Here is a 12,921-nt window from a genome sequence, read left to right on the forward strand (position 1 = left end):
AGAACAGAAAAATACCAAAACCCCAGACAACCAACCCCAGCCAGATAACCAAAATTAATATACTTTAATACTTTCTACTATGTGATTCTACAATGTTTAAATATCATTTGTTTCAAAAGCTTCAGATTTGTTCTRAAATAACTCCTGCTTGCACAATTATGCTGGCTTTTTAAACCAAGGAAAGKATTTCTTACTCTCCCTCGTTCTGTGGATGGGACTGGACTCTRGTATCAGTTTCTACCTTCATGCAGAAACCTTTTTTCTACCTAGCCAGGCTTTCTGCAAGAACTATCTGTACTTCCCAATGTTTCAATCAATGGAATAAAGAAATTCCATGTACTCAATGAGAACTATGCTATCAATTTCTTTGTGACCAAGGTTGGTATACCCTCATGAAGATTTCATAATTGTTTGATTTGCATTCAGTACAAGTGCAAAAATTTTATTTCATGACAGAGCTGAACATATCTTTAGGATGTGTGCAACCACAATAATGAGTTACATGCTTTTTAAAACAGATATTTAATAAACCCATGTTATTACCAAGAAGCTCAGTGTTTATCTCTTTTGGTTTCSTTGACAATTTCCTGATTTTAGATGCTTTGTAAAACAATTGATATTGTTTTTCAGAGAGCCCTTTCACTCAGTGTCACTTGAGAAAAGACATTTTACAGAGGAAAAAAAAAAAACCAGTGAATTCTTTTATTCTTTATTGATTGCAAAAAAAATTTTGGTCTTCAAAGCTATTAAGTTTGAAACATACCAATCATCTCCTTAGCTGAAGTGTGCTCAGTATTCTTGAGATTTATTTAATTGTTTTAAATAAATATGTCCAACCTATTTACAGGTCAGATCTTACATATRTATATTAGTGTTTTAATAATTTTGTTTTTCAGAATAGCAGCGTGTCTTCAAGAACTTTGAGTTTACCTGATTTATTAGGTAAATGAAATTGTGCTGATCCCGCTGTGTGTGCATAGCTATGTCTCCAAGTCACTTCTTTATTCCTCTTAATCCTGCTGGCCAGATTCAGCTAGAGTTTGACTGAAGGTAAAAGACTGATAAATATTCAGTGATCACAAACATTAAARAAGTCATCATCAAGGGATAGGGCAGGCTCTATGACAGGCGAATTCATTCAACCTCTGTAGCCATGAAAGGATCCCCAAAGGCAAAGAACGTAGAGTCCTTTGGTTATGGTAGAATTCTTTTGTTCTACTTCAGCAGTGAAACACCAAATTCAGCTTTGTATAGCTATTTTGGAACAAAAGTACCACATGCTATTTTGGAAAAAAAGCACCACATGATAATTTGGAAGGATATAATTTTTTCTTATGATTGTATCTCAGAACAAATCAACTTAGTATCATGTGCTCTGGTTCTGAGTGAGGCAGAGACAGCTCATGTGACACCAGGACAGTCTTAGGATTCAAGCAGAGAGTGAGTTCAAAATTCATCCACTTTTCTGGACTCACTTCAGACAGAGTCATAAATGGCTGCTTCAGGCACTCAGAAGGACATTTCTGATGATGGATATCAGTCTTGCAAGTACACAAAAGATTTMTAAAAATAACAGAACTTTAAAACTAGCAAGTATATATGTTAAGAAGACAGGTCTGAAGACAGAGGGCATCTGAGAGCCATTTCCTTATTCATTACTATCACATTTTCTACATTTTTGTATTTTCTCCATTTTAAATATATTTTCTATTCATGCTGTTTGATGAAATAACTAATGTTTTTCCCTTACTTATTTTCAACCAAATGCAACTGGAGCTCTTGCAGTAAGAGTGGGAGCAAGAGGGAAGTCTTGCAAGTCCAAGGAGAAAAAGTAGAAGAAAACAGCCATCCTCATGAGGCATGAACCATGCTTTRGTGGTGTCTGTCTTTCTCCATGGGATGTGCAGGGTTCTGGTTTTCCAACAGATGCACCTTATTTAAGTGGAATGAATCTGGGTAGAGGTGTTTGCACGTTGCTCCTCACAGGATGGCTGTTATCTTGGTAGAAAGCTGTCATGCAAATGCATCCAGATTTCATCGATCTGAGGAGCTGCCATGGCCATCACAATGATGGACAGMTGCAAAAGTACCCCAAAGTAAAGGRAAMAAGGAAATGAACACAGACAAGCACACGGATGAGGAACTCATTCATTGTTGTTTCTTTCTGTCATCAGGGGGAAAAAAAGTCCCTGATGTGAGATCAAACAAACTAAGTAAAATAAAAGAGACCCAAACATAGTGATGATCTAGATATCAGAGGCTGGTTCTCCAGTCCCCTCACCTTTTGCAGTGACCTATGCTCAGGCAGGATGAGTRAAAAGTGGGTTGAAAGGCAATGCCCTCATGGGGAAGCCCTGCACATGTAGGTCTCCCCTCACAAAGTGGAGAGCACTGAAAAAATCTACCTCTGTTCTTTTAGTCTGAAAATTGTTACCTGCCTTTTTTAATGACAYRTCCTCAGTGGTCCTTGAATCTGTGRACTGCACATGGAGAGGGCTACACTAATCCAGCCTTTGGTATTCCAGGATCAGACAGTCAAGAGCAGTATAAACCTAGCAAACTGGGATATCACAGGTTGGGTGAAAAAAATTGTATACTATGGAGTCAGCATCTCATAAGAGGCATTTCTCTTCAGAACCTCACAGCAGGAATGAAATAATTTTAAATATATGTGTAAAAGAATAAAGATCATTAAAAAATGTAAAATGTAAAATACATTTCTTCATGCACTCTAGAGTAAGTTTCCATTCAAGCTGCACAGTGGCATTTTATTAATAGCTCAGTATTTCAAATTATATACATATTTGACTCCAGGAAAGAAAGAACGTCTGAATGTGTTTCAAGAATAAGCAATAGATTTCTGGAGGAATATTGAGATTACTGRATCATATCATAGCTGAAGAGATTAATTAAATAAACCTTAATATCTCCAAAGCCAAATTAAAGGAGCTGTTTCAATGACCCAGAGGATGAATGTGCCCCAATATCTAATGGAGCTGTGAGCATTTGGGACAGGTCCMTGATGCAATCCAGAGGGTGCCCAGGTCATACAGAGAGATATCCCAGATATCCATGCTGGGAGCTGAGTGGAGACACACGAGTTTGGGTCCTGGGGCAGCAAACAGCTCCTCTTGTAYAGCATTATTCTGTGGAGACAATTATCTGCATTTCTTGAGATACCAGACCACTAACATTCACAAAACTGGAGATGCTCAGTGAGGASCTCCTTAGAGGCCTGCCCTATTAAGTCCAGTGGCTCTTGCTGCAGCTCAGCACCAGGAAAACGGGCTTTTTGGAGAACTGGAAAAAGAAGCAATAATCAAACTACCATCAGCCCTCAGCTGTCACTGCAGCTTGGTTGCAGGCAGAAATTTCTCTATGCCAGTGATGCCCTGTGGGGAGCAACCTCCACATGTCAGGATGGGTGTCCTCTCTTTTGAAACAGAAGGTTTTTAGAAATGGTACAGAAGCTGAAGTAGAATGGCTRACAACAGATTAATAAATATTTTACCCTGACAATGCAAATACTCACCACAGAGCGTGCAAGGGTCTTTCTACAAAAGGGTTTTCTTGACATTTCGAGGTTCTGGGATCTGTCTGGCTGCTAAACAGCCCTATGGAATAATTGCCTCATCTGGGTTTGGCATGATTATAATTATTATTTAATGTGGACATTATTGTACATTATCTCTTTAAAAGTTTTTGCTGCCAAAGAAAACGTGCTGGTTCTTGAGAGGATGCTTTTGAGAGGTAACTGGCTGACACCTAGTGTTTAAAATCCACTCACACTAGGAAAAGAAAAATAAGGTACATAAAAAAGCAACTGAAAAGGGGTATTTCTGTCAAGAAGAGCTCTCCTTTGTTTCAAAGTAGCACTTCATCAGCAGTGCTCAAGTCAGGGCCTGAGATGCCCCAGAAAGACMGCATTTAAAGAGATCACAGGACATACTGTCATACTGAGTCAATAATCATCATGATCTGATAATCATCATGTTTCCACTARCTTAATCATCTGAAATGTGCTGTCTCTACCCCAAATCTCCCTGTGCCACATCTGACCCATTGCTCTAGAGATGAGAGGAAAGAAACCTATCACCCACCAGCGGAATGACCCTGCCAACTCTGTGCTCCCACAAAGCCCAGCAGTGCCCTACTTTCCTCTAATGGAAAGTGGTTTAATCAACATTTTTATTACAAGTCCCTGGGATAGAAATAGGGCAGAGATGACCAAGAAAAATTCCCCAAACAGGTTATCTTGAAGCCTCTTAGTTTCAAATTAGCATCACTAGCCTTCCCACCAAGCACAGATCTCTCCTATAACAGACACTAACTTCTATCTCAAGGAATCCAAAATATGTACTACATATGAGATAGGTATTCTGCTATTTTATTCTTTATTGTTTCCACAAGGAAATAAATTGAAAGATATATGATGTAAATAATTTGAAGTTTTTATATAGCCCTGAAGACCCCATACTTTCCAGACTCTTCAGTCAAGTAGGGCAGGTTTTCAATGAATCAAAGCTGACTATATTAACAATATAATGAATATATGTTGCTGTAAATTCTTCCCAGACTGAGGAGAGTGGGCACAATTTTGCTTGAGTCCGYCTCTTTCCATTTTTGCCAGATGTTGAAATGGTCCATGGTATATATATCACTGTTTCTTTTTATTAGATGTCTAAAAGGGATCATGGATAAAGCTTTCCCATCCTGTGTATTTTAAATAAAAYATTTTGTTCTATAAAAAACACCTACCGAAATTATGCAAGTAGATAAAGACCCTTGCCAAACTATCACTGAAACTCTGGGCAAATAAAGTTTGCCTGGAAGATGAAGTTCATCAATGAAGATGAACTGGGTGACTTTTTGAAACCTCCCAGTTCTGCCATTTTTKGGGTTTAGGTGTTAGCTGAGCTGTACATTTTGCTGTTCTCCTGAAGAGGGAGATCACACGCTTGGTTTCAACATTAGCAGGGAGCTCATTGATCCCTCAGTCTGGAAACACAAACGATGCCTCAGCCATTCCTCCAACTGCTCTAAAGATATGGCTGACCTGGACCAGTGCTCCATTTCCCCTCAAGTAGAGCCTGTAGCAGGAGCACAGGCAGAAATTTGTGTTGCATCCTCCAGCTTTKCTACCTGATAGTGATGAGAATAAAAAAGTGAACTCAGACTTCAGCCTAAACACTGTGGCCCAAGTTTCTCTGCCCTTGCTGTTGAACAGGGGTGTTTCTGATCAAAACTGCTGTAGTTGGCTTAATAATACAGGAAACAAACATTCTGAGATATGAAATGTGACTTCTTTAATTGTGCTGTGAAGACTTCCAAAGGCTATACCTGAGTAGCTGTTCTTTGGCCAAAATATCCTCTTTTACCTGGATAGAAAATGACAGAATAATTAGGTCAAGAAAATCTACTCTGAGTCTGATCATCTAGTGTGTAATGAAAGAGAGATGGTCATCCTCTCTTGGACACCTGTCCTAGTCTGAGACTGCTGGAGATCTTTTCTCCATATCCCAGTTCTGTTTGGTTAGACACCTGAACTTGAGGSAGCAAAAATTAGAATCTTGTATCTTGTAGTGTATCTTGTCCTTAATAAAAGCCAGATCTGCAAGTTAGAGCAGGAAGTGGACTTCTTTAATACTCTCAGTGCAGTTAAAGCAGCAGACTCGTTCCAAATTAAACCAGTTTGAAACTTGAGGCACATTTCTGGTTGGAGGTAGGTTGTTTGCACGGTAGGTGGCAGCGTTTGGTAAGCAGAGCAGCCTTTGTGCRGAGYCYCAAGGTYGAGGGCGGCTTTGCTGACTCYCATCATCCCCTTGCAATTATTCTCYTCTAAAAGYRAACAGAAGGGGMTATTTATCCTYCAGAAGMTTCAGTAAGGTRCGTCTGATATCTCCATAGTCACTGATGTTCAGGAAGAAACACAAACACAAAATAATGCTCCTAGCCCTGCGTTCCTGTGTGCTGCATGTGCTTAACTGGAGTGGGGACTTGGASTTAAAGCAGAAAACCAGAGAGCCATGACATACCTGGTTTTGTGACCCTGACAAAGGGATTTTGACTTGTGCATGCATTAGTGGAGAGAAAGAGCAACCTATGTGCAATGCACTGCCCAGKGTCTCATCAGGTCCCACTCCAGTTCCAGAAGGTGAAATCTTAAACACAGGAATATCATTCACCAGTAAGGCAAAGGCAGGAGCTTCATGGGCAGGAGCAAGGCAAGCTGAGTAAGATTTTCAGACAATCATAGACTCATTTGGATTGAAAGGGATCCTTAAAGACCATATATTTCCAACCCCACTGCCATGGACAAAGATACATTCCCCTAGACCAGGCTGGTCCTCATCCAACATGGACTTGAACACCAYCAGGGATGGGGCAYTCRCAGCTTCTCTGGGAAACCTGTTCTACTGCCCCACCATGCTCACAGTAAAGAATTTCTTCCTAATGGCTAACCTAAATCTATCCCCATTCCCTCTTGTCCYRCCACTAAATGCTGTTGTAAAAAGTCCCTCCCCASCTCTCTGGGYAGCCCTCTTTAGGTACTGGAAGGTGCTATAAAGTGTCCCTGAAAYCATGTCTTCTCCASGCTGCACAACTCAAACACYCTCAGCCTGTCTTCAGCCCCCTGASCATTTTTGKGKCTCTCCTCTGGGACTGCTCCAAYAGCTCCATGTGCTGAGGACTCCAGCAGTGCACACAGGACTTCAGGTAGGGTAGAGGGGGAAAATCCCCTCCCTTTCCCCACTGTCCATGCTGATTTGGACGCAGCCCAGGACACATTGGCTCTCTGGGCTCCAAGTGCACATSRTGGGTCATGTCCAGCCTCTCAGCCCCCAGCATTCCCAAACCCTTCCCAGCCAGGCTTCTCTCCATCTGTCCATCCCCAGCCTGTGTCCATACAGGGGGTGCCCTGGCTCAGGTGCAGCACCTTGTGCTTGGCCTTCTTCAACCCCATGATGTTTCCATGGGCCAGAGAGAGTATGTCCAAATCCTCCTGGATGATATCCTGTCCCTCGGTCGTGTCAACCACACCACTGCWCTCRGTGTTGTCAGCAAACTTGCTGAGTATTTTGTATATACTGAGGTGTTTAATGCTGTACTGAGTGTGGCACAATTTTGCTTTCAAATCATTACCTTACTTTTTAATATTGCACATTAATGCACTATTGGAGAAGAGATCTTGGATAGGTTTAGAATAATATTTTATTTTAAGGAAAAGTTATACCATTTTATGAATACATTGGTCAAGTATTTCTTGGAAGGATCCAGATATTGGATTTCGTATTATCGAATTTGCACTTTAGGATTAATTTTCAATACAACYGATATTATGATATTGTTTTATGTGATATTTCTCTCAAGGCTGTCGTGTTCATGCAGGCAAGCTCTGAGTATTGACCAAAGCCTCTTGTAAGAAAAGCAATTTTGAAAGAATTCCATTTAATTCTTCTATTTTCAGGTAAAATAATAAAATTACTTGAATCTCTATGTTCTGTCTTATTTTAAATCCTGGCACTGCTTTAGGGCTTCAAGCACTGCAAGCCAAAACTATATAAAATATATGTTTATAAAATATATTTTAAGGAACAATATAATATTCCCTGTGGCCTGATTTCATTCTATGAAGTCTGTGTTCCAGATGTGAGTGGCCAGTGTGSCTCCCCTTTACCCCTCTTACCTCACATCTGTTCTGATTTTTTAATTTTATCCATTCYATATCGTCACCAAGAAAGGAATCTGTAAGTTCATGATGCTTTCTAATRCTTCCTCTAGTGATTTTTATGAGAAAGTAGGAGTCCCTTCCCCTCTTCTTAAGAAAACATCGAACACTGGACAATGAAATTAATTGTACTGTCTATCCACAGACATGGTGTCTGACCATGCAAAAGAAAAATTATTTTTATATTGTTATTTCATCCAACCAATATTATTCTGACATGGAAAAGTATTATCAGTAATGAAAGCAAGGAATTTTTAGGTATCTTCCAAATCTTCCAATAATTATGTCAATCATTGATTTGTATTTCACATCTACAAAAAAGAGAAGTCTTCATTGAAAAAACAATTCTTTCTCTTCTAGTCAAATAAATATTTTCCCAATTAAGTGTTAAAATAATCTTCTCTGATTGTGTACCTGAAAATGAACTAGCATAGCTCATCACCTCATGGAATCAGTAGGAAAGATTGCTGTAAAAGGACAKGGAAAAATAAATAGCAAAAATTGGTCAGTTCTGAACATTAACTTCTCTGAGTTAAACTTATTTAAACAATCACTGTACAACAATCACAGTACAGGAGAAAACTTTGTTTTCTTTACCTTGTCTGAAGTTTTCTCATTTTACTAATTTTGCCAACTGCAAAACCCACAACATTAAAAAAACCTTATGTTTTCACACATAACTCTTCTTTCTGTTTGATGTGTACTTACAAAGTGCAGTGACTCAGAAAAGGATTTGCTYTGGAGTTTTAGAGAACGCTTGTGAGATTCTCTTGCTGTTTCCAGAAACATTCACTGCTTCCACCATTTCTCATGACCACTTCAATCTGATGCTGAATAGCTGGTATCAGATTATTATGAGCAGCCAGTCTTCAAAAGGTCTTGATCTATCAGACAGCTTGGAAGCTATTGCAGCATTATAAAATACTAACTCTCATTTCATTTTAACCCAAGCAGACCTCATCAGCTCACATTGTCTGAGATGCTGTAATTTTGCTGGGCTGAAGGTCAGWTTTTTGAGAGACTAGCTTCAAAATACTGTTTTGTGTTTGTGATCCAAAGCTAATTTTAAGAGTTGCATAATGTCAGAGCACAGAATACTTCAAATTATTGGGCTCAGACAAACTCCCATATCAGGTCTTCTTTGTTCTGTTAGCATATTGTCCACCTCTTGGAAAGGTACTCTTGCACACAGATGAAAAAGGCGTGTCATCTTTACAGGTCTTCTGACATGAATTCCTGCAAACATTTCTGTAGTTGGATGTTCTCATCTCTGTTCTCTTCKGGTATTCCCACAATAACCTCTGAGYGCATCTCCATTTGCATTGGCACATGTTGCTGTTGGAGAAAAATTACATTATGCAAAACATCTGCATTCAATGGTATTAAAAGTTCTGTAYACTGTTACAAGCACCCTATTTATTCGGAATATCTGGGATTAGTACAGGTTATTTATTTGGTTGCAACTGGAATACAAAGATTATATTAATTACTCTCTCAATCTACAAGTTGCTCATAGGCAAATTTGCTTAGCTGTTCTGAACCTTAATTTCACTGCTTGGCACTCTCCAGGTGCTATGACTCTCTACCTCGGGCTTACATGCGAGTCACAGCCTCACTTTCAGGGGTTATATTTATTTTTTTATAAAATGGATTATCTCAGCACCATTCTCCACAGTTGTCTTGAATCTTTCAAAATATTCACTATCCAAAGCCACTGTCTTTGCTACTTCGTGTGTCAGCAATATATGAAATACTGATATGTTCTATGTGTTTTATTTAATTTATCTGTCCTAGAAGTGCCATCAACAGTCACTTGWATCCCAAGATCACAGTTTCATCTCAGCCATTTGTTGCTATCATGTAGACAGCAATTACCCCGCTATGCTCAAGTATTCCCATCAAAGGTTTATTCACTGTTTGTAACAGTTTGGGGACAGAAATCGCTTCTTTCTCTGTCAGAAATATTAAATATCATTTTTGTGGTGATGGTGGTGGGATTTTATTTATATATTAAACACCCCAACATAGCAGCTTACACAGCTCTAACATGAAGAGAGGTGCAGAATATAAACTTGGTGGTGACGATTCTGTCTTTATATTCTGCCAGCCCATATTCATATCCACAATGGGTATTCTCAGTTAATTTGCTCACAATTAGTGGCAAAAAATGGGTGAGAAGGACTTTTGCACAGAAAAGGTGATAAGTACACTTTTCAACCAGCTGAGCTCAGGGTCAGTATGGCACCTTTAGCATCAAATTTGGTCAAATTATGTTCATCAGAAGTGTCATRGAAATTATTTTGAATCTCAAGGATAAGAGATATGGGTTCAGGCCAGTTCTAGAGCTCTTGAGCCTGAGAAGAAGATTGTAGTGAAGAAGAAGAGCTCAGCCTTCTCTGGGGAGGCAGCTCGAGTTCATTATGGAAWGAAGTCCAGGTGCAAATTCAAAATKCTTCAATCTTGTAATATGTCATTGGRTTATATAGAATGTGCACATCATTTTTTTCCCCATACATTTGTTAGGAGAAGGTAAAATTAAACAAAACCACTCATTCCTCTTGCCTCAAAATTCAAATTATGATTTCTGGATTGAGATGTTCTGTGGTTTTTGTCAGAGTTTGTAATCACATAGATATATTATTAAAAAAAAAAAAGAAAAAAAACCCAAAACACAATACTGGAAGGCATTCATCTTTTCCCTTTGGAAAGAAAACAGCATAATGGAACACACTGGGAATTGTTAGTTAAATTGCTGAACACACTACTAGAAGATATTTTGATATTACAAATATCAAAATCAATTGATAGTAAGTACAAAAATATGGCAGGATAGAGTAAAATTAGAAGAAGGATTAGTAAAATTAGAGAAATCCTGCAGAGGCTCTGAACAAATATTTTGAATAAATGAAGCATAGAAAATCCTCATTTCATTTTTCTATTTTAATGATGTTTTCCACCAAAAAAACCCATAGTTTGGGTGCACCTGTGCCTTCTCCTCATGTGATGCAGAACCAGGTAAGAAGCAATCTTACTGTGCCTYCTAGAGCACAGATCACTGTGTAGCTTCTCTGGAGTTACACAGATCTAAACTACTTCCTGACCATCACATTTCTTTCCTGTAACTCACACAATGACAGACAGCAATAAGAAATATTGAATGTGTGAGCCAGGGAGCTCCATTAATGGCTGTCACAAATATATCATAAATACTTTTTTTATATTAATATATATCATTATTATCATAAATAATATATAAAAGTCTTTGTTTTTCAAAGTTGACTAAAGACTTGTAATCTGGCATGAGATGAGCAAGCACCTGAATTTACAGCAYGCCAGCTCTTCCAGAGTAAACACCTCTGCACATGGCTTTGCCCTCCAGCAGGGGTACAGCTGGGGGAGTTTATGTTGTGTGCCTTGGGGAGCCTCTCCTATTTGCTATAAGAATAAGAACATTTACTACAGCATAGTGATTTGCAGATCTCCACAAAAAAAAAAAAAAAATCTCTTTGATAACTGGCCTACATGCTTACACATGTAATATCCTTTAACTGACTATTCTTCAGGGTCAGGGTGATCACTCCTTAAAATGTTGGCCCACTGAGTGAATATTCTGAAACACCTTGAGGCACATTAGACATTTTAGTGTCCTGAGGAATTTCTCCATCATTGTCCTGTAACCTCCACAAGTTTTCTGTTCTCTTCTGGCTTCTCTACAAATATTGTGCATACCGTTCCCCCTTTTTTTTTTCTTTTTAAAATTACCTGCTCCTTCAAATGCAATATTTACCATTCCAATTGTAAATAATACCATGCTTGTCAATGTAGTGAGAGAAAAAAAGACAGCCACACTACCTGGTGGTGAATCTCATCTGCTAACCAGYTTTTGATATTATCTGAAGGATGTGGAACAGGCGTGGTTAGAGCCTCCAGGCATCCATACCTACAAGACAGAGATAGAGGCACGCAACTATTCTTGTCTGCAGGAGCAGATGATACATTAATGCTTTGTAATACTCATTCCAGTTGCAAGACAGGTGTTTACTATTTCTAAAGCAATTTAAACTCTTTTTTCCTTTTTTCACTATAGACACTTTTCTCAGCATTTTCCCTAGCTTTTCTTCAGCTGACTGGATTCTAACCTGCAAGTTTTAAAAAGGGCTGGATGGATATACACAAAYCTATGATTTCTACACCAATATTATTTCCAACAAAAGTGACAACTTGTGGCATTCTACTGGGTCTATAGCTTAAAAAATTAGTCCTATGTCTTCTTTCCATAATTAAAAAATAATAACTTCTTTTATACAAATCAAGACCAATAATTTTTCATTAATTAAACAAYAAATATACTTTTAATAGAGTTTCCATTTGCATACTGCACCTTCCAAATGTTCAGGTTTCTTTAGTTATCATCCTGTCCTGACCAGGTTTATTTCTCGGTTCAAGAAAGCATTTGCAGCGGTGTCAATAGGAAAACTATGTAGCCAGGGAGAAAAGCAGTGGCATGGAGACAGTTTGCTGCATTAACTGTTGGTGGGTGTAGGACCACTACTATTACTTTGCTCTACTAATAGTACTAATAGTACAGCAAAGGAAGTTCCTTCCATCAGSCTGACTTCCCCTTTTTATCTATTTCTGGTAAACGGTCCAGCTAGAGTAAAAGACTGCTGTCATAACACCCATGAATAATGAAATTAAATTGGACTGCATGGCAGGCAGTTCATCTTTGGCCTGATTAATATKGGTGGCCTTGAATGCAGAACCTGTGAAAGCACAGGGTAAAAAGTCATACTGAGGATAGAGAGGCAGCTGTCAGAGTAAGATTTTAAAATGTCATTTGTAGTGGCAGAAAGACATCTGAGAGTAAGGTGTGAGACTGGATCTGTGGGGTTCTGTGGTGGGAGCTGCAAGAGGAGTTGTAACTCTCAGTGTCTTACACTAGATCATAATGCCAAGCACTGCTTTGTTAGAACAATAGTTGGAAATAAACAATTAAATGCTTCTTGTAAACATAATTTATCTGAGAAGATCTCTGTTGGACTTTTATCCATTGTATGATTTACCCTCATCCTGACCCCKCTTCCAAGAAATTTATACAGCCATCCAGGAATGAACACTACCTTCTGCATGCACACATCAGCAAACCTCCAAGGAAAAGCAGAGGACAGAACACTGTGAGGCTCAGCAGGTGG

General features: G+C 38.8%; 1 protein-coding gene across 1 annotated transcript in view; it reads right to left on the reverse strand.

Moving 5' to 3' along the window:
• Positions 1-7,243: 7,243 nt before the first annotated feature.
• LOC130584085 (interleukin-5 receptor subunit alpha-like) overlaps positions 7,244-12,921 on the reverse strand; it is a 14,377-nt gene continuing 8,699 nt past the window's right edge. The window contains exons 9-11 of the mRNA XM_057383846.1: positions 12,850-12,917; positions 11,582-11,669; positions 7,244-9,064 (exon numbers count right to left, since the gene is read on the reverse strand). Of these exons, the coding sequence (XP_057239829.1) occupies positions 8,942-9,064; positions 11,582-11,669; positions 12,850-12,917 (279 nt within the window). The 3' untranslated portion in view covers positions 7,244-8,941. The remainder of the gene's footprint in view (positions 9,065-11,581; positions 11,670-12,849; positions 12,918-12,921) is intronic.

This window comes from Malurus melanocephalus, unplaced genomic scaffold (genome assembly GCF_030028575.1).
Source record: "Malurus melanocephalus ecotype Western Australia unplaced genomic scaffold, MMel_1.1 scaffold_665, whole genome shotgun sequence".
NCBI classification, from domain to species: Eukaryota; Metazoa; Chordata; class Aves; order Passeriformes; family Maluridae; genus Malurus; species Malurus melanocephalus.